This window comes from Rissa tridactyla, chromosome 4 (assembly GCF_028500815.1).
Source record: "Rissa tridactyla isolate bRisTri1 chromosome 4, bRisTri1.patW.cur.20221130, whole genome shotgun sequence".
Taxonomy (NCBI): Eukaryota; Metazoa; Chordata; class Aves; order Charadriiformes; family Laridae; genus Rissa; species Rissa tridactyla.
Window position 1 is genome coordinate 12,549,416 of NC_071469.1, and position 23,786 is coordinate 12,573,201.

At 35.5% G+C, this 23,786-nt stretch overlaps 2 protein-coding genes and 1 long non-coding RNA gene across 16 annotated transcripts in view; 2 read left to right on the top strand and 1 right to left on the bottom strand.

Annotated features, from left to right (window-relative positions):
* IRAG1 (inositol 1,4,5-triphosphate receptor associated 1) overlaps positions 1 to 11,950 on the top strand; it is a 76,332-nt gene extending 64,382 nt beyond the window's left edge. For 11 of the 13 annotated variants that reach the window (XR_008466190.1, XR_008466193.1, XR_008466196.1 and 8 more), the window contains 6 exons: positions 1,063 to 1,130; positions 4,028 to 4,147; positions 5,066 to 5,197; positions 6,603 to 10,361; positions 11,107 to 11,285; positions 11,830 to 11,950. Coding sequence is in view for 1 of the 13 variants with exons in the window: in XM_054200155.1 (XP_054056130.1) it covers positions 1,063 to 1,130; positions 4,028 to 4,147; positions 5,066 to 5,197; positions 6,603 to 6,843 (561 nt within the window). In the remaining 12 variants the exon portion in view is untranslated. Of the gene's footprint in view, positions 1 to 1,062; positions 1,131 to 4,027; positions 4,148 to 5,065; positions 5,198 to 6,602; positions 11,065 to 11,106; positions 11,286 to 11,829 lie in introns of those variants that run through there. The other 2 variants (XR_008466195.1, XM_054200155.1) reach the window with 2 other exon arrangements.
* Positions 11,951 to 12,990: 1,040 nt separating this feature from the next.
* Positions 12,991 to 22,849, top strand: LYVE1 (lymphatic vessel endothelial hyaluronan receptor 1). 2 transcript variants are annotated; one of them, XM_054200164.1, is made up of 6 exons: positions 12,991 to 13,247; positions 17,874 to 18,033; positions 18,119 to 18,279; positions 19,964 to 20,263; positions 21,044 to 21,122; positions 21,852 to 22,849. In XM_054200164.1, the coding sequence occupies exons 1-6, from the start codon at positions 13,166 to 13,168 to the stop codon at positions 22,036 to 22,038; spliced, it is 969 nt and encodes a 322-aa protein (XP_054056139.1). In that variant the 5' UTR covers positions 12,991 to 13,165; the 3' UTR covers positions 22,039 to 22,849. The 2 variants fall into 2 exon arrangements, with proteins under 2 accessions (XP_054056139.1, XP_054056140.1); XM_054200165.1 differs by having other exon boundaries at positions 12,994 to 13,247; positions 18,140 to 18,279.
* On the bottom strand, positions 13,243 to 17,919 carry LOC128909040 (uncharacterized). Its single transcript, XR_008466201.1, has 3 exons — positions 17,848 to 17,919; positions 16,052 to 17,315; positions 13,243 to 14,828 (listed from the first exon to the last, which is right to left on the bottom strand). It is a non-coding gene; the product is annotated as an uncharacterized LOC128909040 (long non-coding RNA).
* Positions 22,850 to 23,786: the final 937 nt, after the last annotated feature.

Consider the following 23,786-nt stretch of genomic DNA (forward strand, 5'->3'; position numbering starts at 1 on the left):
GACCAAGCTAAATTTACTAAAAAATGTAAGCTCTTTCATTATTTTAACTTATTTTGACTCCTTCCTAGTGAAGAGGATGGACAAAGGTAATTCCTGTTGTGTAAGGGACATACGCCTTCAGAATCTATCCACTTTGGACACAGAGTTGAAGAGGGCTAGCTGGTGATTCAGAGCCATTAGACATCAGCTTACACAATTTGCCTTTAATCTGTAGTAACGTACTGGAAAGAAGTAGTAAAAATGGTTGTCCCCTGTGGGAGAGAAGTTCTAACTAGAATCCATAGAGGATGATTGGACTGCTTCTCTTCATTGCCAAAAAGTCCACTAAACATAAAAGTATGTAATTAATTACAGAAACGTATGTGGAACAAATTTAGAAGTTCTGTCATGTTCTGAGATTAGTGGAGCTATCAGCCCTTTGCCTTGACTTTTTGTTTATAAAATTTTCATAAATTAAATGAGAATCTAATCTTAACCTAATGAATCTATATAAATGCTTTGAAAGAAAGCTGCAAGGGATACCAATGGTTCAGAGATGAGCTAAGATGGCACATAACCTGGAAATTATGCAGTTTTCTGTTAAAAATGTAGGGCTATTTAAATGACAGGTGCTGCTGAGATGCTAAATCCATTTTAGTTTTAAGAAAACAATCTGTTTGTGCAATTTAGTTATTATGTACTCAGGGTCAATTGTTTCAGGAACCAAGTGCGTTTGTTTACCATAATTTATTATTATTTATTTTTGTTTAAAATTTTCCATTGAGAACTTAGCTAACAAATACATTTCCTAGGTTAATATGGAGAGAAGCAATAGAGTAAAGAAAGACATTTCTTGGAAAAAATAAGCAGGGTAGAAGGGAATTTTGCAGAAAATTCTTCTTAGTGTGTAAGTCCATTGTTTACTGTGGTTAGTAGGAGTAATTTGAAAGCTCTGTGTTAAAGACACCTTGCTCGTGGGTGTGGGAGGAAAACCTAAGCAGCACATTGACTTTGTCATTTTACTGAAGACTCATTTGAAATTAATTCATGGATGTAACATTTATTGCTGTTTTTCACTTACAGTCTGAATCACCTAGTAATGGAAAGAGCAATCTAACAGCTACTCCTGTTCTGCCAGCACTTTTAGAAAAGTGAGTTTTCTCTAGTTCATCTCATTACCTATTAAATCCGGGTATGAAATGAAAGGTATATAATTTCTATCTTTCCTGGCAGAAGTTGTACTAAGGCATAAGGCATTGAAATCAGTGACACAATATTGGCTTACGTTGATTTACGATCTGGTAACTGTTCTTTACTATGTCACCATCATATTGTTCTTTTCATATTCAAAGAGTTTACAAGCAGTATCAGAACTAAATCGAGCCTGCTATAATCATTAGAACTCATCAAGTAAAACTGCAGCAGAAGATCATACATTTACACATTTGAGTAGGCCTGCCTTCAGAACTTGACAAAACTAAGAGTATTACATGCAATGCATGTGGCTTTTTTAAAAATATATTTCCTGGAAGGAATTAATGCTGTATCTAAGTTGGCCATCAGCAACCCTGGGTATGAATACTGCTTAACTTGACTATCCCAGTAATAGAAGTTTGTGTTCTGCCCTTGCCTTTTCAATGTGTGGCCATCTAGTAAGAGTCGTACTTTGAAATACTATGATATCCAGCATCATGTAGCTTTTTAAATTTATATGAATTAACATAACTATATGAAATTCAAAAGTATAATTTATCATAATAGTAGATCATCAGAATTTTACAGAAGTCAAAACAATGATTAAATCAAGTAGTAATTCTTTTTTTAATATGAAATGAACATTCAGCTAAATTAAAGCATTAGGTTTGAGATTTTAGTTTTAACAACGTTAGATTTTAGTTATAACAGCCAGAGAAGTTTGCATTTTAAAATTAAAAAATAGAGATACAAAAGAGGAAATTTTGGTTTTCAGCCTAGAAACAAGCAAAATATCTATAGTTTTCTAGTACCTACAAATTGCAAAAATATTTTTCATTAAAACAATTGCCCTTTTGACTCTGTATTACTTACCACTAGTGTAGATGTCCTGGCTGGATTAAGGTGTGGTGTTGTTATCCATTTTCCATAATAGTTCTGTAAGTCATTCCATGGGTTTAAATAGTACTACTTTTGGAGCAAGATAATAATTTTATGGACAAGGAAAGCAAAGAATTGCTCTGATGGAAAGCATGTGCATCTGCACATTTCTGGGAAGACCTTTTAAGTTATTACAGTTGAAATTCATGTAGACACATAATTTAATTTTATGCAAGTTCTTGAAATGTAAAGCTTCTGTAGGAGTAGAACACAAAGATGGGAAATATGAAAACATGTGAGACTGGGATGAGAACAGAAGACATACTCAAGCTGTTCTCCAAGGTCCTTGTAAGCAGTTACCATTATGGGTACAGGTACTGTTGCATTTGCAAACCTATGTGTGTAAATAGTCTATTCATATGTATAATCAGCCTGGATTCAGTCACCTTTACAAATACTTATCTCTTTCAGGAAATGTTGCACATTCTGAGGAAGTTGCTTGCTGATGTTTCAGAAGTAAAACTTACTAAAACATCACATTGATTTTTGTTGTTGTTGTTACTACTAGTATTATTACTACTTTGGTTGTTCAGACTGTTTACAAACCACAATAAAATGTCTGCAATACTAATTTAAATTCAAGTTTGTTAGGATACTTTAAACAAGCAAATTAAAAGCTTTAATATATGTAGAACTCACATCAGTACAAAATATTGATTTTCCCATATTTTAGATGAGTGCTGAGGCAGGACAAAATTTATCTTATGTCTTTTTTTTATCTCTGTGCTTTACCGAGAATGAAAATATGCAAGAATTGGGAAAAAATAGTGAACTATGCCATTAGTTGTTACAATTCAACAGAACTCTGCAAAATTTAGACCATCCTTTGAAACTGTACAGAAATTCATGGGGGGGAGGGAACACCTTATTGATATTTCTTACTGGATCTTAAGAAAACAAATCATGTTATCAAGTAACAGAAGTAGAACTTGAAATTCAAGTTTGAGTGTAAGTATGTATGCATGGGACAGCTGCTATAGTAGTGTAAAATTACGTAATTCAGCAGAGTTTTGTATATTCGAGTACTTCAAGATTATATTCATAATGTCTTTAAAGTCCAAGTGAAAATAATGTCTACTGTTAATATGACTTCTTGAGAGAAACTCCATTGCCCACAGATGGCATCAATCAGGATGAATTATCCTGCCATTGATTTTAGTGTCAGAAAAATAAGGCCTACAAAAAGGGTTAGATTCTAGAAGTTGAAATAGAGTCCACTGTTGAGCTTATTAAACCTTGACTTTCATAGATTTGCTAAGTCATGTCTGAATCACTTAAAGTCTCTGTCACAGACTTAAATAAATAGGGACAGCTGAGCACTGCAGAAAGACAGCAACATGTAATGGCTTGTCTTTAGACTAACTGCTAAAAGCTTTTACTTAAGAAAAGTTTTAGTGACAAAAGCTATGTATGTGTTTGTATTTGTTTACCTGTGCATCAGTTCAATGTACAAAGTCAGCAGAGAGGAGTACCTAAAAGGCAAATAAGAAAGAAGTTCTGTTAAATTAATATGTGGTATTATTTCTATTGTTTTCCTCTGACGAAGCAGGCTACAATTTCTAAGATGATTTTTAGAAAGTTGCGGGGATTATTTTAAAGAACAGTAAATAAATGCCATGGATAAGCTGGGAAACAAATGTTCTGTTCTTTTTTAAAGAAGAAGCAGCAAAATGCAAGTTTTAATACCTTAAAAACATATTAATTATTGTTCTTAAATTGCAACATTTTGAAACTAAAATTTTGCTTAGTGTTTAATTTTTTTCTTTTGAAAGATGTTTTATTTCTCTGATGTACATTAAAGAAAAATCAGGAGTCACAAAATTGCATGTGATTGTTCTTGTTCAGTAGTATACTCCAAATATAATACATTTCAGTGCTGTTATTTTCTATTTGTCTGTTCCTTTTGTCTTGGCAGTGGTAAGACTAATGGAGAGCCTGACTGTGAAACTTCTACTTCTGCGCTGACACAGAGTGGGTTGGAAGAAATCAATCGTGAAACGAAAGCCAAGATAGAAGAGGAAGCGTATAACAAAGGGTGGGAAAATTTTATGTTAACTAAATCTGTAAATATGTGCTACCAGATGAGGACGTATGTTTTTAAAATGTAATTTTAAATGCAAAATGAGTGACATAAGTAATATGAGCTCCTAGAAAATGGTCATAATTGAAGCAATTTGGGAAACAATGTGAGTGAGCTTCATTCATTATGTTTGCATCATAGCTGTTCACATTCATCTTTTATTAATGTTAGCCAAACTGTGGGAGAGCAGTTATATCAGAGATTCAGAGCTAAATGGGTGGTTTTAAGTCGATAGTGTTCAGCTTCATGATAGGATAATCCTAAAAAATTTTCTGAAATGTTTATTCTGAAAAGCATACATGGAAATGCGTAAAGAGTAGGTATCCACTTTTGCAATAAACTCATGTTGGTTGTGTTACCAAGTGCTTTACACAGCATGTTTTAGGGAAATTAACAGCTTTGGGATCTGTTTCTAAATGTCAAGCAAAGAACATTGTACTATGTGAAGAATGAGACAAAAATTTTGATCTTTTACTGCAGAATCCAACAAGCCATCTATCTTTAGCATTGATTTACACTTATTTTCCATGAAAATAAAATATCTAGAGGGTGTTCAAAATGATTGAAAAATAATAGAGAAATACTTACCAACTCCTTTACAATAGACAAAAGTTGTGCTCTGCTGAGAACTATAATCTCTTTTTCTTTTTTAAGATGATAAATTTGGTAACAGAGCTAATAAAATCTTCTGTTAAGGAAGGGTGGCTCTCTGTGTGCGATACTCATGGTCTTTAGCTAGTTTTTACTCATCTGAGTGCTGCAACACTGCTACTTGTGTTTTATTGCATGTAACAAAAAAAGCTAATTTTTCATTACATAGGAACAGAGTTATACAGCATGCTAGAATAAGAAAAATGTTTTTTTCTGTTAAAGCTATCAGGAAGGCTTGAAGAAAACCAAAGAACTTCAGGAACTGAAGGAAGAAGATGAAGAGATACCAAAAGAAAGTCATGATGAACATGAAGAAAGTGAAAATGAAGATGAGATAAAAAACCTGAAAAGCAGGTGAGACAGTGGTGTAATATGTCCCTAGAAGAAGAGCCACTTTTTTCTATTTGTGGTACCCAATCAAGTGTTCTATACTATTATCTTCACATGTTTTCTTCCAGTCTAGGGAAGTGTATTTGAAATAACAGTATTTTCACAGAAAGGCATATTCTGAGATACCATAGTTGCAAAATGCAAAATTTTTTATTTTGATATTTCAACTAAAATTGTATGTTGACATCAAGATGTTTCATCTTGATGGGGTTTGGTTATCATTCGAAGTAAAAAATAATTCCACAAAAGTTGTTTAGATGCCAGAATGTATGTCTCAGTAGGCATACATTGTCTCATGAAAGTTGTAATTCAGGAATCTGATGCCCATATTTGTGCCATACGTCATTCCCAAAGGATCTTCACAGGTGAGTCTTTCAGTATATCTACAAAGTAAACGCAGATTAAGACAAGCTCCTCAGCTATGTTGAACTTGCTCTGACTTGGACAGGCAGGTGTCTACTCTCTCTGGAAACTGTCTAGATGCAGCAGAACCGCACTGTGATGGAGTTCCTGCCTTTCAGCAATTACATGTTTACATCTGTACCCGATGCTCTTTGTATGGGGAACTTTTGAATCCTCTGCTTATTACCTGAAGCATTTAATGCCTAACTGGAAAACTTTTCTGAAATGTTCAGCTTTTCTTAGCGTTAATTATTGAATCTCCTTGGTGGTTCTACCACCCAATTCAATATACCTGCAATTTCCTGCATGTTAAAAGTAAAGAGACTTTTGTGTTACAGATGAATAGAATGCTGGCCAAAGCCAGTAATATTTTATTAAATAAAATAAATAAATTATAAATTATAAAGTATTATAATGTATATTATTAGTCGTTTTACTATATTAATAATAATCATTAATTGTAATTTATATTACTAATATAAATTATAAATATTGAATTCCTACCATTGCAAGCTAAGGTAGGAATCCTTACATGATCCATAAGAATTTATTTCCATTCCATAACCTTTATGGTTATAAACATATGTTAATTTGAGATTTCAGCCATATCCAGAAGGGCAGCCATCTTGCTAGTCATTAAACTCTTAGGAAGAAATGGTTAGTTTAGTTGCACAAGCTATGAACAGTGCAGAATTTTACATGACATCAAGTTCTGAGATTTGCCAGTTGACAGGTGGGAGAAATAGAAGTCAAGTTTACGGTCTTCAGCCGTCTTGCAAATATCACCCACGTCTGAGTGTACAGCTCTTCTTAAAAGAATTTAGCAGTCTGATTCTTCTTTGGCAGGGTGTTTGTATTTGGAAGAAAGATGGTGCACCATACATTTACGAAACTTTTCAAACTAAAAACTTTAAGATAATAAATTTGTATATGATTAATATATAACAGTTTTCTTTTAATTTTACAGCAGACTTGAAGTCATCATTAATTATTTACATATACTGTACCCCAAACTGTGTAAACACTGGAATGTGGTATGGCTTGTAGTGGCTGCGATAATCATTTTTGCTGTGGTGTTGGGAATCTACCATTCATACAACTCCTGTGATGAAAAATCAGAGGGACCTGAAGGGAAGGCCAGCTGTTCTGCTGCCCATCAATATTCCTGGTGGAACTCAGGATTTCAACATGAGCAACGTACTGAATAATAAAGGAACAACCATGTATTTATGGTACCTGAGCAAGTATGCATATTAGAACACAGTTGTTAAAGGTAGTGCTTAGTCATCCTTATGGTTGTTAAGTGTGATCTGTTAGACAAGTCAGTTACTCCACACCAGCAGGTTGGGGGATACATTGTGAACATACCTTGCCAAAATGACAATCTCATAAATAATCCTGTCTGTCCTCTTATTGTAAACGACTCATACAAATAAAGGAATATTGAATCATGATAAGGTTGTGGCAGTAACTAGCAAGACATTTAAAGGAATGATTTGCACAGGACATTGCTATCTCTGCTATGATTTTGAAGAAAATTGTAAAACCTGCATTTGCAGTTAGTGCTTTACTTTGCATTTCCTGAATTTATTGGTGACTGTTGAAGTACTCTAATTAATTTCCTTTTTCATGATTATTGGGTAGAAATAGAAGCTCTTCTATGGGAGGTTAGAATTATATTATCAGACCAAATGCCTTGCTGATTAAGTAATTTTATAAGAGGAATTAACTGTATAATTATTTGAATGGAATACTAAGTACATGCATAAATGTGTTTTATGATATACTCTAAGAATAGGACCACCACTTTTTTTAAAATGGGATGCACAACAAAACATAAAATAAGGTCTAGGTGACACAGTTGATACCGTCAAATAAATCTGGGAACTCCTGATATATAAAAGGGACATACTTTGCAAGAAGTGTGTGTATGCCACTCAGACTCACCACTATTTACAACAAAGAATAGTTGCTGTCTGGAAGGTTGGATGTGTTGCCTAAGCCCAAAATACAGCAATCTCGGATGTTGGAAGAAATCTTCAATTCTTTATTGAAAAAAAAAAAAAAAAAGAAAAAAGTCTTCAAACCTGTGTATATAGGCGTTCACACTAAGTGGACTCTGCCCTACTGCTAATACTGGAAATAGATATCCTTTGAGATCTGCACTAGGAACACAGTTCTGCACACAGCCAAAACCCTACCAGTGCCTAGGTGAATCAGGACATAAAGGGAATGAGGACTTTGAAGACATCACTGCAATTTTTTAGTAGTTCCCTTTCAGAATCTGATGCCAAGTATGTAACTGTTCTGATATGCTTTCAAAGCTGAACTATCAGGACATGATAGATTAATCTTTTGCCCAGATTTTTTAGCAGTTCTGCCTATTCGGGAGTTGTGAGTTCTTACACAAGAATCTGAAAGCCTGAAATTTTTAGACAAGCAATTTCAAATGGTGAAGCCATTATCTATAAAGAACCACATCAGCTAGGGCTGAGACCAAAATGCATGTCACTTAAGGTATACCTTATGTACCTGCTGAACATCACTTCTGATTGAAGATGATCTATGTTTGTCTTTCCATAGCTATATGCTTGCATCTAACCACAATATCAAAATCAGTGTGACACTTGATTGCACTCGTGTCTTGCATTCTTCTGGCATTTTCTAACAGGTCTGTTGACCAACTGAAGGACAAGTATGTTATGAAGTACTGTAATTTCAGTTCAGATGAAGTTAGTATTGTCTTGTTTTCTTTCGGTGTAAACACTGAACCTCAAGCTAACTGTCAAAGAAAACAGGTTTCTAACTCAGTCAGAAATTTAATTCACGTATCTGGCACTAGTAACAAATATCCTGCTGGTGAATTTTGTTTGTTACATCTTTAGCCACATGTTTCTTAAGAGACATTTATATGGAGAAATAAAATAAAAATATAAAATAATAATAATAATTTAAAGAAAAAGCAGACCACTACCACCTTTTTTTGGAGGGTGGGAAGTCTATAAGCAGTTGGGAGGTTTGTTTTTTATTTTAAAGTATATATTGTTGAGGAATAGTGTGCTTAAGGAAGTTCAAAAAGGATAATGGGAAAGTGTCATTTGGTCTAAAATTGTAATTGGTAAAGAATAAGACAGAAGAAGGTTTCTTGCAAATTACTTAGTATCTGTTTGGTTCAGTTAGAATATCTGACTATGAAGAACTACTGTGACATTTCACGTACTTTCAGTATTTGAAGAAATCTGTCAGTTGCTCTTTGAATACTTAATTAAAATCAGCTTCTTTAAGTTAATATTCTTTACAAATAGCATTGATAACTTAATAAGGCAATTGAAGGTAAATAGGTAAATTGAAGGTAAATAGTCCTGAAGATTCACAAACTCCTATGCCAAAAAATTATGGCACATATTTCATTATGGGATTGTGGAAATGTTGGGCTGCACTGAGGAGAAATAATTAACAATGCCTATCATTGAATTAATTCGCTCTTGTTTACATCTGCACTCATGTGTGTCCAACACCTTATTTTAAGTACATGTAGAAAGTTATTGATACCAATAGGACTCCTGAACTGCTTAATGTTAAGCATGCGCTAAGTTGGTTTTTTTTTGGTCTGTGGGTGAACGAGGCCTCCATCCTCTCTTGGAACTCAGCAGACTGGCTTTTTGTGGACTTAGTGCACAAGGGTGGATTTCCGTAAGTAGTTATACTGATTTGAACTGAACTACTTGCATGTTTAGGGCAAGTATAATTTAGACACAAATTTATTAATCATTGTAGGGAATGGACTGAAAGAGGCAAGAGATTTTAATGGCAATGAAAAGATGAAGATAAAGTTTATTTAAAAAGAAATTGTTGTTCTTTTTATAACTACTTTGAGCAAACTGTCCACTAAAAATAATGAACCACAATGACTAACAGCACATTAAATATTTTTGCTTATGTATTTCAGTTAGTTAAAGGATACACCTTTATTTTAATAGGAAACTAGATTGAGCTCAAAAACTATTCTAAATGTAATTTTATCTGTTGGATATTAGTTTGCTTTATCTAGAAAAAAAATCAACGTCTGTGTTCAAAGATCACATCAGATAACAAGAAATAGATCTATTATTTATGCTATTAACACTGAAATAGTTTTCTTGAGGTGCAATATTTATTTTTCTGCTTTAACAAGACACGTTTATTGTTTTTCCTGCACAGCACAGATGTTTCTAGTAAAAGGAATTTTAAAAGGGCACTATTTTTGTGTATCATATTTAAATTTGTAAGATTGTAAGATTTTGCACAAGTGTGCTGGTATTGTACTGTATAGTATCACATACTTGAGTTTTGAAATAAAAGTATGGTTTCAAAGTCCTCAATGTTGCTACCCTAAAGGTTTGTTTTTTACGTGTGCTCTGTCTGCACATTAATGGCTATGTTCTTATGAAACACATACTGCCTTGTGTGTCGTAGTGCCACATTACACATACCAAAGATCTTGTTCTTAGTCTTTCAGTTCTTCAGGAAAGTGGTGTAGAAGAAGCAAGCAAATTCCTGTTTCAATAGAGAAAGTGTTTGTAAGCAGGGACATCCCTGTCATACGCTAGAAACAAGATGAGAGAGGAAACTGAAATATCCTGGAGAGAGTTTAACTCCTGCTTCAGAGGGAGGCTGCCTGACACTGAGGAGGCTGAACACGGAAAGCCACAAGGGAGATCTGTAACCAAAGGAGACTGAGTGAAAGGTTAGGATTCTTTATTTGCTTTGTGTTCTTGTAGACTTGGGAGGTCTGGGAAGCCTGGGCTTTGTGGAGAGCTGAACTGCCAGACCAGTGAGAAGGAGATAATCCTCAATTTCCACAAAGAACAGAAATGTCACTTCTGAATCTGATGGTCTGTGTCAGGGAGAAAAACTTTGGGACAGCAACAACCTTGCAAGGAATGACTTACCAGGAGAAGACCCTGATATTTGTATTTTCCACGTAAACTTTTTTTTTTTTTAAACTGTTTCCTCTCCAGTTGTCCAGGCTTCAAGGTTCCTTCAGAAATCATTGTACAGAACAGTTAAGTCTGTTATCCCATATCAAAGGTTTTCTGTTTAGCAATCCTCATCAGCATTTTAAAACATGCTGGCATGAGATGCTGGGAATTCTCCTTATAGGTTACTATAAGTATTTAAGACAAATGCTAATTAAACATACAGGGCTGCTTTTTTTTCACCACACAAGTTAAGATGAAGACCCACAAACAGGTTAAAGAGCTTTTATACTGTTACAGTCCAGGTAAGTGATCTTCCATAAAGTTTTGGAACAGCTGAAATATAAAAAGGAAGAAACTGACAAAAAAAAAAAAAAAGGTTATTTCAGTCTCACTTCATCATTCTAAAGTTCTTTCTTCCCTCTCCTAATCTGTAGTTTGGTCTTACAAAACCATGTGAAGGAGCTTATTTTTTTGTTTCATGTTACAAAGGTGTTTATCTCATCTTTCCAGCTAAAAATCCTACTAAACATCAATAGCATGGACAGAGTTTGACTGAAGGAACTTTGCCACTGTGAGGATAATAAGCACAAAGTGTTAAAACTTGGAAGGACAATTAGCATGCAATTTTAAAATGTCGGAAACCCAGCTTTTAATTAGTTTTCATAATAGGAAATACTTAGCAGTTCAAGGTAAGCATGGAGGTGGTAAGATTTTGTTTAATATTCTCAGTGTTTTACAGCCACAGTCTACTAGTCCATGACAGCTACAGAATAACTATTAGTTTCTGCTCCTACATTGTAAATGCAAATGAATCCACTTAAAACTTTCTTCAGTGAGAGTAAGTCTGATTGCAGTATTTGAGATTGCCATCACTTTGTAGAGGCAGGTAAGTACAACACAAAGGAGTGAATAGAAATTCGAGCAAGAAAGTTGTCTTAAGATCTCAAGAAGCTTTACCAACATTCAGTTCCAAACCACAGCCCAAACTCAACCCAAGTTTCATTTCTTTATGGCTAATGGAGGCACCATTTCATTAACTCACAGCATTCTCCACTCAGCCCTGTAGATGCCTGTCTATGTTACAGTATACCCATAGCCATGTTAAATGCTGCTGTAAGAGATTGGGCCTGTGCACAGATAAAAATTAATACTATCTTAATATATTAAATGGGAACTTTCTACAATGCAAACCGCAGTTTCAAGAGGTAGCTACTGTTACATTTGTGTTTACAGGATCTTGAAAACAAGCTGGGGATGTAGGACATCTAAAAGTTTACTGAATCACAAACTGAGCATGATGTAACAAAATCATCCTGTTGCAGAAAAAAGGCTCATACCATTCTGAGCTGCATAAGCAGGTAATTTATTAATCAGTACTTGGCATTGGCAAGGCCTCAGCTAGAGAGAAAGAGTGAGCAAACTGGGGTTTCTTAGCTGAAAAAAAAGTGTAAGCAAAGGTATAACTCTTTAAATGCGTACGATTGTTGCAAAACGTAAGGTAATAAACTCTTTTCCACGTCCATTTCCAACAGGAAAAGAAGTTACAGGTTTACAGCACAGTATGGGTAAGTCAGTTTAGACTGGGGAATACCTTTTAACAGTAAAGGACAGTGAAGCATTGGAATAGAGTGCTTGTCGAAATGCTAGGAATTTATCACTGGAAATCTTTAAGAACATGTTAGACACATATCTGTCAGGAATAACATAAATACAGCTGATCCTACTGACAGAAAGGGAACTAGCTGATCTCTTGGACTCCGTTCCTGTTTATTGGAATGTCTGCAAAAAAATCATTTCTTGGCTGACTTCGTGAAGGTTTTCTAAGTTATAGCCATGAGGATCATCTGTGTTTTGAATCAGTCTATTGGAATCACTGTTTGTTGGAACTTCACAAAAGGCAGCAGTGAAGGGACTGGCTCCCACCTCTGTCCTTACAGTCTCACAAGGAATCCCATTTACAGTAGTGTATCTCCAAATATGTTCAAAACTAGGTATCAGGTTATCTCTGTGTTATGGTACCTATTTTTGCATTGGAACTCTAAAGCAAAGGAAAGTAAAAGTACTACATCAAGACAAATAGGATAGTGGTGAATGGATGCCTTTCCAATTCCAAAAGAAAAATCCTGCCTGGCCTGCTGTGATACAATAGAGAATTTGTTTTATTTACCAGATGAATAGACAACATGAGTAATGAGCTGTTAATCAGTAAAACAGGAAAAAATAACAGAAGAAAAACTTCTTTCAAAGTGTTTACTGACTTAGCAGTCTAACAGTCTTATCTCCCTTCCTCAGCTGTGTTTTCTGAGTCAGCAGTAGTTAAATTTCCCATCAAGCCCCACATGAAAGAAAGTGTAAAGGGTGATTAGGGATTTCCAGTCAGTGACCTCACTTCTGAGTGGGACAGTCAACACATTTGCCCTGACATTCTTTCTATGAAGCAGTGCAGTGACAGCTGTAGTTACTTTCAAGAAGTCATCTCCAAGGTGGTCTGACAGTATCCAATACCTTAACTTTTCTTAGCACAGGAGACAAATCACCTTGAATTTCTTAATTTTTGAAGTTCGTGACAATGGCAACTTATTTTGGAGTTACCTCCGCAGTGTTTTTCATCTGGGTTATGACATTCATGGCTCAAAGTTACTTTATAACAGGTATGTAAAGTTCCACTTTTTAAAGTCTTCTAGTTGAATAGTAAAAGACTTGAAAAAAATAGCTAGATTTGCAAAGAAAAATAGGGGGAAGGGAGCGTGTGTAAATATGTTTCTGGCATAGGAAACCAGAGGGTTTTGAGAATACAGTGCAATCAAAACTACTCTGGCATATAGGGGAACTTCCATTGTTACTCTAATTTATTTACCGTCTAAATGCTACAGAGCTGCTTGGTTCAAAGATTTGGTATTGCATTTAGGATTAAGTTCAGATCTATTGAAATGTGATTTTATTTTGTACTATATAAAATACCACAGCAAACAGTTTTGTACAATCCTCAGAGAGCAAAACATGCATGAAACAAGTTCTGTGCGTCTGTGATAAAATGCTATATTTAATGCAAAGTGTTTTGCTCTGATTTGACAATATCCCGACATTGTCTTGATTTGCAACATTGAAGGAAATGCGTGGCAGATATCTTGCAGTTCATCTCCAGGGCAGTCATGCCTGTCTCTGGTTAATACAGTGCAAAAGTTCCTATTTTGTATAAACTATCTGTTTGAAAAAATTAACATAGGGAATTGCTAACATCAACTTTATCACACAGTTCTTAGGTGACCCTTCTCATTTCTCATTCTCAAACATTGTTATATGAACCTATTTTTTCAATCAGGGTCATATAATACCCCTTCTATATTTTACTGAAATTTGAACGTCTTCTCCTTCAAATTCCATAATCAACTTGACACAGTCTATTCTAACTGCAGTAGCTACTAGGATATCTGCAGATACTCAGTGTATATCAGATGTTTCCAGATGTTTCACTGTAATTTGCAAGGAGTAAATGCTTGTTCTACCTATGCAAAAGAACATACACTATAGTTGCAGACAATTGATTTTCTTCTGAAAGGCTTCTGAAGTGAACCCGGACTGAGTGAATTAGAGGATCAACTCAAGTCCGGTTGAAATTCCACAGGATTGGAGTACCCAACAACAGTAGTCTCCTCCAGCAATCCCAACCACTGAATAGTTTTCACTGGGGAAATGGAGACCTTGCGTCAAGACTATTCTTTCCAGCTGCTAGGACCCCGCTTAGTTCCCTTACAAGCCTCTCTTGGTGTATCTACTCATGCACCCTCTGCTCATTGGCCCAAGAGCTCCAGTAAAGCTCAGGGCTGATCTCCAGCTGTGTCTTCGAGCTGTGTTGTAGCATGCCCTGTCCCCTTCTGTAGGGACTTACTGACTGGGCTTCACAGATGGACTCTGGACTTAGGTTGTATGTAGCCTTGCTTCCAGGATGGATTTCAGGCATGTGTTACAGGTAGCATCATCTTCTGCTGTTCCCAAATGGACTTTCTGGATGAACCCTGCATCTGACTCATTGTCTTGCTCTCTCTGGGGCTGCCAGTGAAACCTGCCACTGTCACCACTGTGGTCCTATTCAGGTGCTGTAGGACTGTGCCCTGGTTTGTGAGGGCACCGTCCTGTCTGTGCTGCAGTCAACCTCAGCCCCTGGCTCCTCTTTCCTTGTGGAACAGCCTCGTTCTTGCTGCTCCCTGACAACAGCAGCCAAAGGAAGTTCTCTGTAATAAATCAGAGTGAAGGCTTGGCACAAGGCAAAGAGATAGAAACAACAGCTTCCCCCGAAAAGCAAGAAGAGAACTAATGCACAATTAAGCCAATACCCATAGCTTACAAAAACTGAACAATTTTCTTCCTGTCCTAGGACAACTTTGTCTTGTTGTGAGATTCTTCTGTTTAAGTCTTCCCACCTTTCTCAGTAAAACAGATTTTTCACACAAGACCCAAATACTGAGGAAACTGTCCCGTTATTAGTAGGTTAACTAAATAGAGCAAAGCTTTAAGTACAGCTATGTGCAGCTTGTGGACCAAAAAGGATAATATGCTTCTAAAGGATTAGTCTGTCTCCTGTACAAACTCAGTCATCTTTAGAACAGAGTTCAGAGGTGATTTAAGAAGTGATAAAAAGACTTTAAAAGGCTACTGTTCGCTTTTTGGATTTCTTCCTCACACTGTAAAACCATCTGGAATTTAGATTGAAGCTGATAACTTTTTCCAAAACATTTCTTTGACTACACCATTTTGTTTTAAAAGGCTTAGTGAATTCTAAGGTACAACTTTGGTCCATGTCCTACAGTCACTTTTCTTATCACTTAAGACTTAGTTTTCTGGTACTGAATTTTTATGTTACGGTATGTATCTATCATGCAATTCTCATGTAGAAATATTTGTCCTGTAATTGAATGACTAAAGACTGTAACAGTTTACAATTATCTAGGCAACTTTCTAAGGTTTCACAAAATTCCATTCAGTCAGCTGCTCAACTTTATTTGAAATTTGTCAAGTTGGTCACTCAGAAACTTTCATTCTCAACGTTACATTTTCTGCAAGTTGTATTAGCTCAAACCTAAATATAGGAAAATAATTGACTAAGTAAGCAATAAAAGTAAGAATGAAATCTGAGCATAAAAAATAGTAAGAGGAGAAAGGAATTAGGCATAAACGCTAGAGGTGGAGTGGGGTCTTGAAAAATAAGGAAGTGGAACTGTGGAATGTGCCTCAGCAGCTGAGACAGGGAGTTACTCAGGGACCCAGAACCAGAAGGGTTGCCTGTTAGCAAAAGGGAATCAAGAAAATTAACATCTAGAATGGAATGGAATGGAATGGAATGGAATGGAATGGAATGGAATAGAATAGAATAGAATAGAACAGAACAGAAATATTTCAGTTGGAAGGGACCTAAAACATTCATCTAGTTCAACTGCCTGACCAATTCAGGGCTTACCAAGTTCAAGCATGTTGTTAAGGGCATTGTCCAAATGCCTTTTAAATACTGACAGGCTTGGAGCATCGACCACTTCTCTAGGAAGCCTGTTCCAGTGTTTGACCTCTCTGACACAGAAGTACTTTGGCAAAAATGAAGACATACAGGAGGAAATTTATGAAGACAGGCTGGCTGAAAGGAAGAAATTTGACAGTGTGAATCATCTTTGCACTGGGACTACTTGGATAGACTTGAGGTCCTTGATATCTACACACACATGTTCACTGAGCATCCTCATGCAATACGTTTGGGCTTGTCTTATCTTCAAGTCAGGGCTGGATGCAGCCACTATTTGTCTATGGGGACTGCTCAAATGTTCAGTGGCTCAGCTGCCATGTGACTGGGTATCTGGAATTCTTAATGGGAGGCCACAGCTTCCATCGCTGCTGAGATAAATCCACCTAATTCAGTGATTGCTCTACCAAACGTATCAGTCCAATTAAACTGAATGTAAAGACAGCAGAGATGCATCTTTTACCAGAAGCTATTTCCAACCCCACCACACCCAGTGGGAGCAGGAGTGAAAATCCTGCCTTTTAGCACTCCACACAAGCTTAGTCATCATTTTATCCCCTTCTCATCATAGGCGTGTCTTGGCTGCTAGTTCTATCTTTTCATTCATAAAATTTAATTTAACCTCTGTTGCTAAGAAGTCATGTGGTGGATCTGCAGGCATCTGTTCATCCTGGCTCGAGAGTTTGTGGATTGCCTGTATTCTGATGCATAGATTTTATGAAGTATTCATTAGTGTACATACCCGGTGAGCACACACTCTGAAAAGCATATTGAGCAAGGAAGTAACACCTATGGCTGTTGGTCATATGAAATGTTTGCAATGAAATGTTGAAATGTTTCATTTAATATGGCAATTACTGTATGTAAATCAAAAAGAAAAAAATCTTTTTTCCAGTATATGCTTCCGGTGAAATATAGAGGCAAATGAGCAATATCCTTTCTCCTTTTCTGTGTCAAATCCTGAATTCTGTCCTATGTCTTTAACATAGGCTGAGAAACTAGAGGTGTAATCAGACGTAAGCTATGCATTTCCTGGTGCAGGTGTGCCAGCTGTGGCTATCTAAAAATGCTGGATGAACTGCATATGGAGGAGGAATGGGGAAAAGCGTCATAAATTCACCCAGCCTATCCCTTCTTTTTCTGCTGCTTGCCAAGCACTCAGTAAATTGAACACTTGATAGTGGCTGTAGGGTGGAATCATCATGACAACCTAGAGAAAAAGAAAAGAAATAATAAGCTTAGGAGGAACAAGGAACATAAAGAATGATGAAATCTTTATAGGTGTATTTTCTTATTGGTATATTAATTCAATGAAAAATTATGTATGATACCTTTGATAGAACTCACATTGGTAAGAGTCATGTACTGACAGAATCAGTGCCTTAGTGCAACTGCTAGTTTCATCATGTTAATTAAAAAAAAAAGGGGGAAAAAAACCCTGTCTGATTTCTCTTCCCATTTTGCATTAGTAAGTACGACAAATAAGAGTGTCTTTAGTAAAAAAGTGACCCAGGTAATGACTCAAATGCCAACTGAATACACATTTAGTCTAATAGCCAAACCTCTTGAAAGGCTTCTAGAGTATTGTGTTAAGGAAATATATTCTATTTTTAAAATATGTCTTTTTTGCTAGAAATTAGTTTTCTGCTATCCTCAAGCTAAAACTTTTAACAATATTGAATTCAGTTGAATGTGATCTTAAATTCTTCATGAGGATTAAATGTTAATATTCAAATACTAACCTTGAATATTTGTGTCTAAATTACAGGTTCCATTGTTCCACCTTGCAGGATAACAGGTGTAGGAATTTACCTTGAGGAGAAAGTGAATTTCTCAGAAGCAAGTAATGCATGTAATCAACTGAATCTACAACTGGCAACTAAAGACCAAGTTGAAAATGCTTTGAAACATGGCTTTGAAACGTGCAGGTATATGATGTCAGTTGGTGTCTCATTACCTTTTATGAAAGCCTTTACCCGCATCTGAGGCTGGTGATATATCTAATATTAAAAGGACTGATGCCTTTTATTGTAGCTACGGATGGGTGAAAGATGGATTGGTTGTCATTCCTCGGATAACATCCAACCAGAAATGTGGTAAGGGCAACACTGGACTAGTGCCATGGCATGCTGAACTCTTTAAAACTTTTAAGGTTTACTGCTTCAATTCCTCAGGTATGTAAGCATGGCAACTACATTTTTTGTGCTTTAGTTTGTTTTTTATGATTTTTTTAATATCTGCATGAAAAAAATCATAACAAGTGAGTGAGTTCTCATAATTTGTTGGCCCTTTCCCCCCCCCAGTCTTAAATGTTGTCAAGCTGTACTTAGCTCTGTAGGGGGAAAAAAGCTTCTGAGAAATACAAAAGGTCAATTCGGTTAATCTGCATTGATAATTTGGTGCTGCCACCAAAGCTCTTGAAGAATAGTTGCTGTAATGTTGACACAATGCTCTTAATATGATTTGATTATTTACGCACATTAACGTGAAAGACAGTGAATTGAATCTTTAACCAGGGTGTCTGTGTGTCGTGTATTTTCTTGCAAAAGGACCAAGAGTTTTTCTCTACAGTCTATAGCTTTTATTGATGAATGTGTAGGTGAATTAGTACTCAGGCAACATGCTCTAAAAGAAGCTGCTCCTATTGGTACTGTTATTTCTTCTGTTCCTATGCAACATGGTGTTTCAGTGCATGAAATATGTGTCATTCTGCATCAGAAATGTTGATTAGGTTGCGTAATGCTAAGGAGGTAGCAAGTAATTCCAAATTATTTGCTTTGTTTAGCTTTAATTCCAAAAAAATTATACTGTTACAGCATGTGAAGAAAGGCTTGCTGAATGGTTAGAAAATAAAGTAATTTATAGTTAACATTTATATGATTCTGCATTTCTTTATCTTAATTGCCAAACTGTTGCCTGTTCTAGGCATTTATTTTCCAAAACATTTGGCAGAATATTTTTTCTTTGTGCCAAAGAAATGCCAAAATCACTTGAAAACTGTAGTGGAAAAAGTGAAAAGCCCCTGCCATTTAGCTTTTTATTCTGTGAATGTAACTGCGTCATCAAACTTCCCATGGGGATTCAGTTGGAGAACAGTACATACGTCGTTTCCCTGTTATTTATGTTGTAGTCTGCTTGTTACTTTAGTGTAATTTTTATAGCTTTACAGAATATAGAACTTCACTAGAAAAAAAGAATTTTCACATAAGCCTGATTCAGAACTCAGCTTTTCCATTTACACATAAAAGTCCACTTGCACCCATTGTTTTATATAGACAACACTCACATCATTTAAATGACTTAATTTCTGAGTGTGCCTCAAGTTTCTTTCTTTTAAGCCCCCATTAGAATCGTGTCATCTTATCGCACACTGGTGCCTCATTTATGTGAAAGTTTTATGGGCTACTTTTGTTTCCAGGAACTCAAAGTAGCATTCCAGGTATCAACAGTGCACGCATATGTTTTGAACATATACATAATATAGTAGAAATATTTTTGAATCATGGATCTGCAGTTAAGTCACCTGCTCTGCAGGAGGTCATATTATAGTTTTTTATATGCATTATTACTCTGAGTACTTTTGGGGAGCAATCTTGTCATTGGTATGCAATTACAAAAAGAGCACCACACTTGCTCAAAAAAGTGTTTAACTATGTGAGTAATGATAAAAGGTGTGTAACCTGGGTTGTAGCCACATGTTTGAAATAAGCATGCCTGATTTGGGTAAACCTTTTGTGAATAAACAAATAATAATTTCCAGAAGGGAATGACTGAGGAACAGTTTCAATAAATGTGTGTACAGTAAGTAAAAAACTAACATACAACACAACTCTTATGTATTTCCTTTCCATGCTGCAGATGTTCAGATTAATTCATGTAAACCGGATCCAACTACAGCCATACCACCTTCATCAACTGCACCAATGGACTTAACTGCATATTCAGGCTCTGATTTGACTGAGAACATCACAGCAGTGCCCAATGTGACTGAGTCAGAACAATCCCTGAAAAATATAAAATTTCGTGTAATATGTATAACTGAAACTATATTACCAACAGAAGGGACTACTACAAAAATGCCAGAGGAATACTCACCAATTGACTCTCCTAACTACACTTCCCATGCTGCCTTTAAGAACGATGCCACTGTCTTTGGAGGTAAAGGCCATATATGGTAGCTATTTGATCAGAAGAGCTAGTTACATAGATGTTAGTAGTAAAACTGTTTACTGCTCTTTTGTTTGCTACTCCAGCATCCGTTATGATATAGCTGAACCTGGAGGGAGAATAGGAGTGTTACGGTTTTGCAAAAGCAAAGCTTATAAGGCAGAGGATTTTAAAATAATTTTTAAGTAGAAGTAAGATATTTTTTTATACTTTTTGATAATATTTTAATATTAAACGGTGGAAGTTCATTCTGGTTAATGTGATTTGGGGTAAATACATTTCTGAGAGAGTCTTAGCAAACACTATGTGCTCAGAGTAATGGAAAACTCAGCAGGCTCTTAAAAACAAAAGAAGCCAAGGAGAATTGCTGTTCTCCAAATATGGAGTTGTTCTCGAGATATGAGGTGTGAATAAGTAATCCTAATATACAGCAACTGAGAAACAGACTTAATATGAGGAAAAGCATTCTAACAGTAAGGATAGTAATCACAAAAATGTGTTCTGTAGGCAGGTTGTAAAAACCCTCCAATGAGCACATTAGACAATCATCTGTCAGGGATTGCCTAAATACCTGGTTTAGTCTCTCTTGAAAAAATGAGTAGGAGTTACTATCCTTTTGAGATTTCTAATACCTCTGTTCTTGAGTTGATGTGTATGTACCTCTTATACTAGGCTATTTTAAGAAGAATCTGGATTTATGCTCATGAACCTTTAGAAAGTCTGAATTAAGTACATACAAAAAGTCTACGCTTACTTCACTGTTATCTCTAGGTGTCCCCACTGCACTTCTTGTACTGGCAGTCATCTTCTTCATTATTTCCGTTGTTCTAGCAGTTTGCTATATCAAAAAGTAAGTTGTTTCTTTTTTTTTTTTTATGTTGGACTGAGCTAACTCCTAGGGTACAAGCAGTGAAGACTTTAGATATATAGCTGAAGAGCAGAGATGTGATGACAATGGCATCACAGTGTAGCACAGAGAACGAGATCTTAAACCCTGTTATTGTGCAGATAAAGTATCTTGTTTCTCTTACCATTCCCTGCTTTAGAAAAGGAACCAAAGATAAATATTGCCTACTTTTGATTAGTCAATCATACCTAGTGCGAAAAATTTCCAAGTGTGCCAAAATAGCAACACTGAAATGTGCGTCTGTTTGTATATAAGCTGTTTACGCAGTTTTATTCTTGTTTCTTTCTATGTCAGACCCAAGGTAGAAGTTTTTATTCTTGGACTATGATTGTGTTCAGGAAAAAATAGTTGTTGAGCTCATTTGTCATGCATAAAGATCTTCAACATAGTGCATCATTAAATCATATCAAAAAGTTGTGTGCATTTCTCACATCCTAGCCCAGAAAGCTTCATCGTTATGTACCACGAATCCTGAATACACATTGTCTGTTTTTTAAAAAAAAAAAAATTCTTGAAAAAGCACAATGATCTAACATGCCACTATTCTCTGTGAGACTTTTGCTTGAATATAGCAAAGGAAGTTAATTCTAGATATTTTTCACTTTATTTCTTGAGTGATACTACCAAACTATGTCAGTGTTTCTGCTTTACTATCCTTTTTTCTATTTAAAGGTACAAGACAACCTTCCAATTTTCAAACAAGAATCAGCAAAAAGAAATGGTTGAAACTACTGCTCTCAAAGAGGCGAAGTCAAATGACAAAACACCTGAAAAGGAAACAAAGAATAATGGAAAAAAGGTAGAAGAGTCTAAAGCCAAGCCTGAGGCCACAGTAAAATGTCTAGAAGCAGAAGTTTAAGGGGAAGCATGTACACTTCTTGACAGAAATACAAAACGAAGCACACAGAACTTAGCAACGCTTTTAAACATGGGTGATTGTAAATACTCATGAATGAATATTTTCTCTATCTTAACATATGAAAACTTGTTTTTTTAATAATTACATCATTAGCTATAAATGCTCTTGCAGAAGAACATGGTATCTTATTTACTTGAAATAAATAAAATCCATATTACAGCTCATTTTTCGTCTTTAATAAAGAAGTAATTAGGAATATGCTTTTAACGACATGCAATGTGTTAATTATTTGCACAGAATTCAGATCAATGTATAATGAAAAGGGGGTTTTTTATCTGGTTGGAGAATGTCTAATAACTTAATGTCTAAAATAAAATGATACTGTAGCTCTTCCTCATGTAGATTAGTTTATTTCCATTAAGTAGTTGCATACTGTTTTTAAAACGTCTGTTTACAAACAGAAGAAATAAAGTCTGTTTACAAGTGAGTAAAAAATCAAAGGATCAACCCACTGTCATTCAAATACCCAAGAAGGGTACAAAGATGCTGATGTTTATATATATATACAGCAATGAATAACGTTCTTAGATATCTTCGTCATATCATAATTTACTGTTTTATTTATTAAAACCTGTATCATTCTTCTGCATCAGATATTTGACACGGAAAAAACCCCAACCATCTCAAGAGTTATATTTAAGATCTTTTGTACATATTTGTGTGGCTTTCATAATAAAGATCTCAAGTGGTATGGGGTGTTTACAGTATTTCGTAAAAAAATAAAGTATGGTAGATATGTTTGTCTGGACAATTTATTCTTATGCAAACTGTCTCACAGTAAAAAGAGTTCAGATAACCTTAATGTTACAGAAGCAATTAGTTGTTAGGAAAGAGCAACGCTAGCAATTTATCAAATATTTTCGTGAATAAATGGTTTGGATAACTTATTTTTATATGCGCATGAGGTTATTATGGCAAAGGAAGTTTCTTTTTAGATCAAGCAGCTTGAAAAACATAATAAACATAAATAAAATAGCAATAGAACTGATCACCTATATTGTGTTTTCTACAGCGTAGGATACTGAGTTATGAACTTTCATATTTTTGATTCATGTATATTTAAAAATTGCCCAGTGGTTATATATTCCACTAGATAGTAGGTTTTTGTTTTCTCAGTCAGTTAAGTCATTCTTCTCTTTGCAAAATACTGCAGTAGTGACACGTATCTCTCCTGGCAACCTGAATGAAAGCACTCTGTGCCGTGTGAGCAGTGAGAGTAAACAGCAGAAATAAGGCCATCAGGCAAGGCCACAGCCAATACTTTTCAAGGTGGTGTCAGAACAGCAAATGGGCTTAAGGACACAGGCAACACTAGTGGATTCCAGGTAATTTTGAACTTTTTTGTGACATAATTTCCCTTCCGCCTCTTTTCTATGTTTTATTAGAAATTACCTGTTTCTCTGTTCTTTTCCCCACCACCAAGAGATAATTATCTATCTTTTCTTACTCTCCTACCAATATTATCTTTATTCCACAGGTATCAACTTCCTTTTCTCTCAGATTGTCTCATTCACACCTAAAGAACTTTGGAAAATTTTTCTCTAATTCCACTCTGCCTGAAGTTTTTGGCTTCTGTTTTAGATATAAATAAGGACTTTTATACCCCTTGAAGTGTTTACTTTCTAAAAAATCTATACTATCTGAAATAATAAGATACTGCCTTAACCTATAAATGTGTTGGGTTTTGA

Bases quoted from the DNA above. Each gene is read 5' to 3' on its own strand.
- LYVE1 (XM_054200164.1), top strand. From the start codon at position 13,166: ATGGCAACTTATTTTGGAGTTACCTCCGCAGTGTTTTTCATCTGGGTT. The intron at 18,034-18,118 runs GTATATGATGTC...TAATATTAAAAG, and splicing joins CATGGCTTTGAAACGTGCAG to GACTGATGCCTTTTATTGTA. The intron at 20,264-21,043 runs GTAAAGGCCATA...TGTTATCTCTAG, and splicing joins CGATGCCACTGTCTTTGGAG to GTGTCCCCACTGCACTTCTT.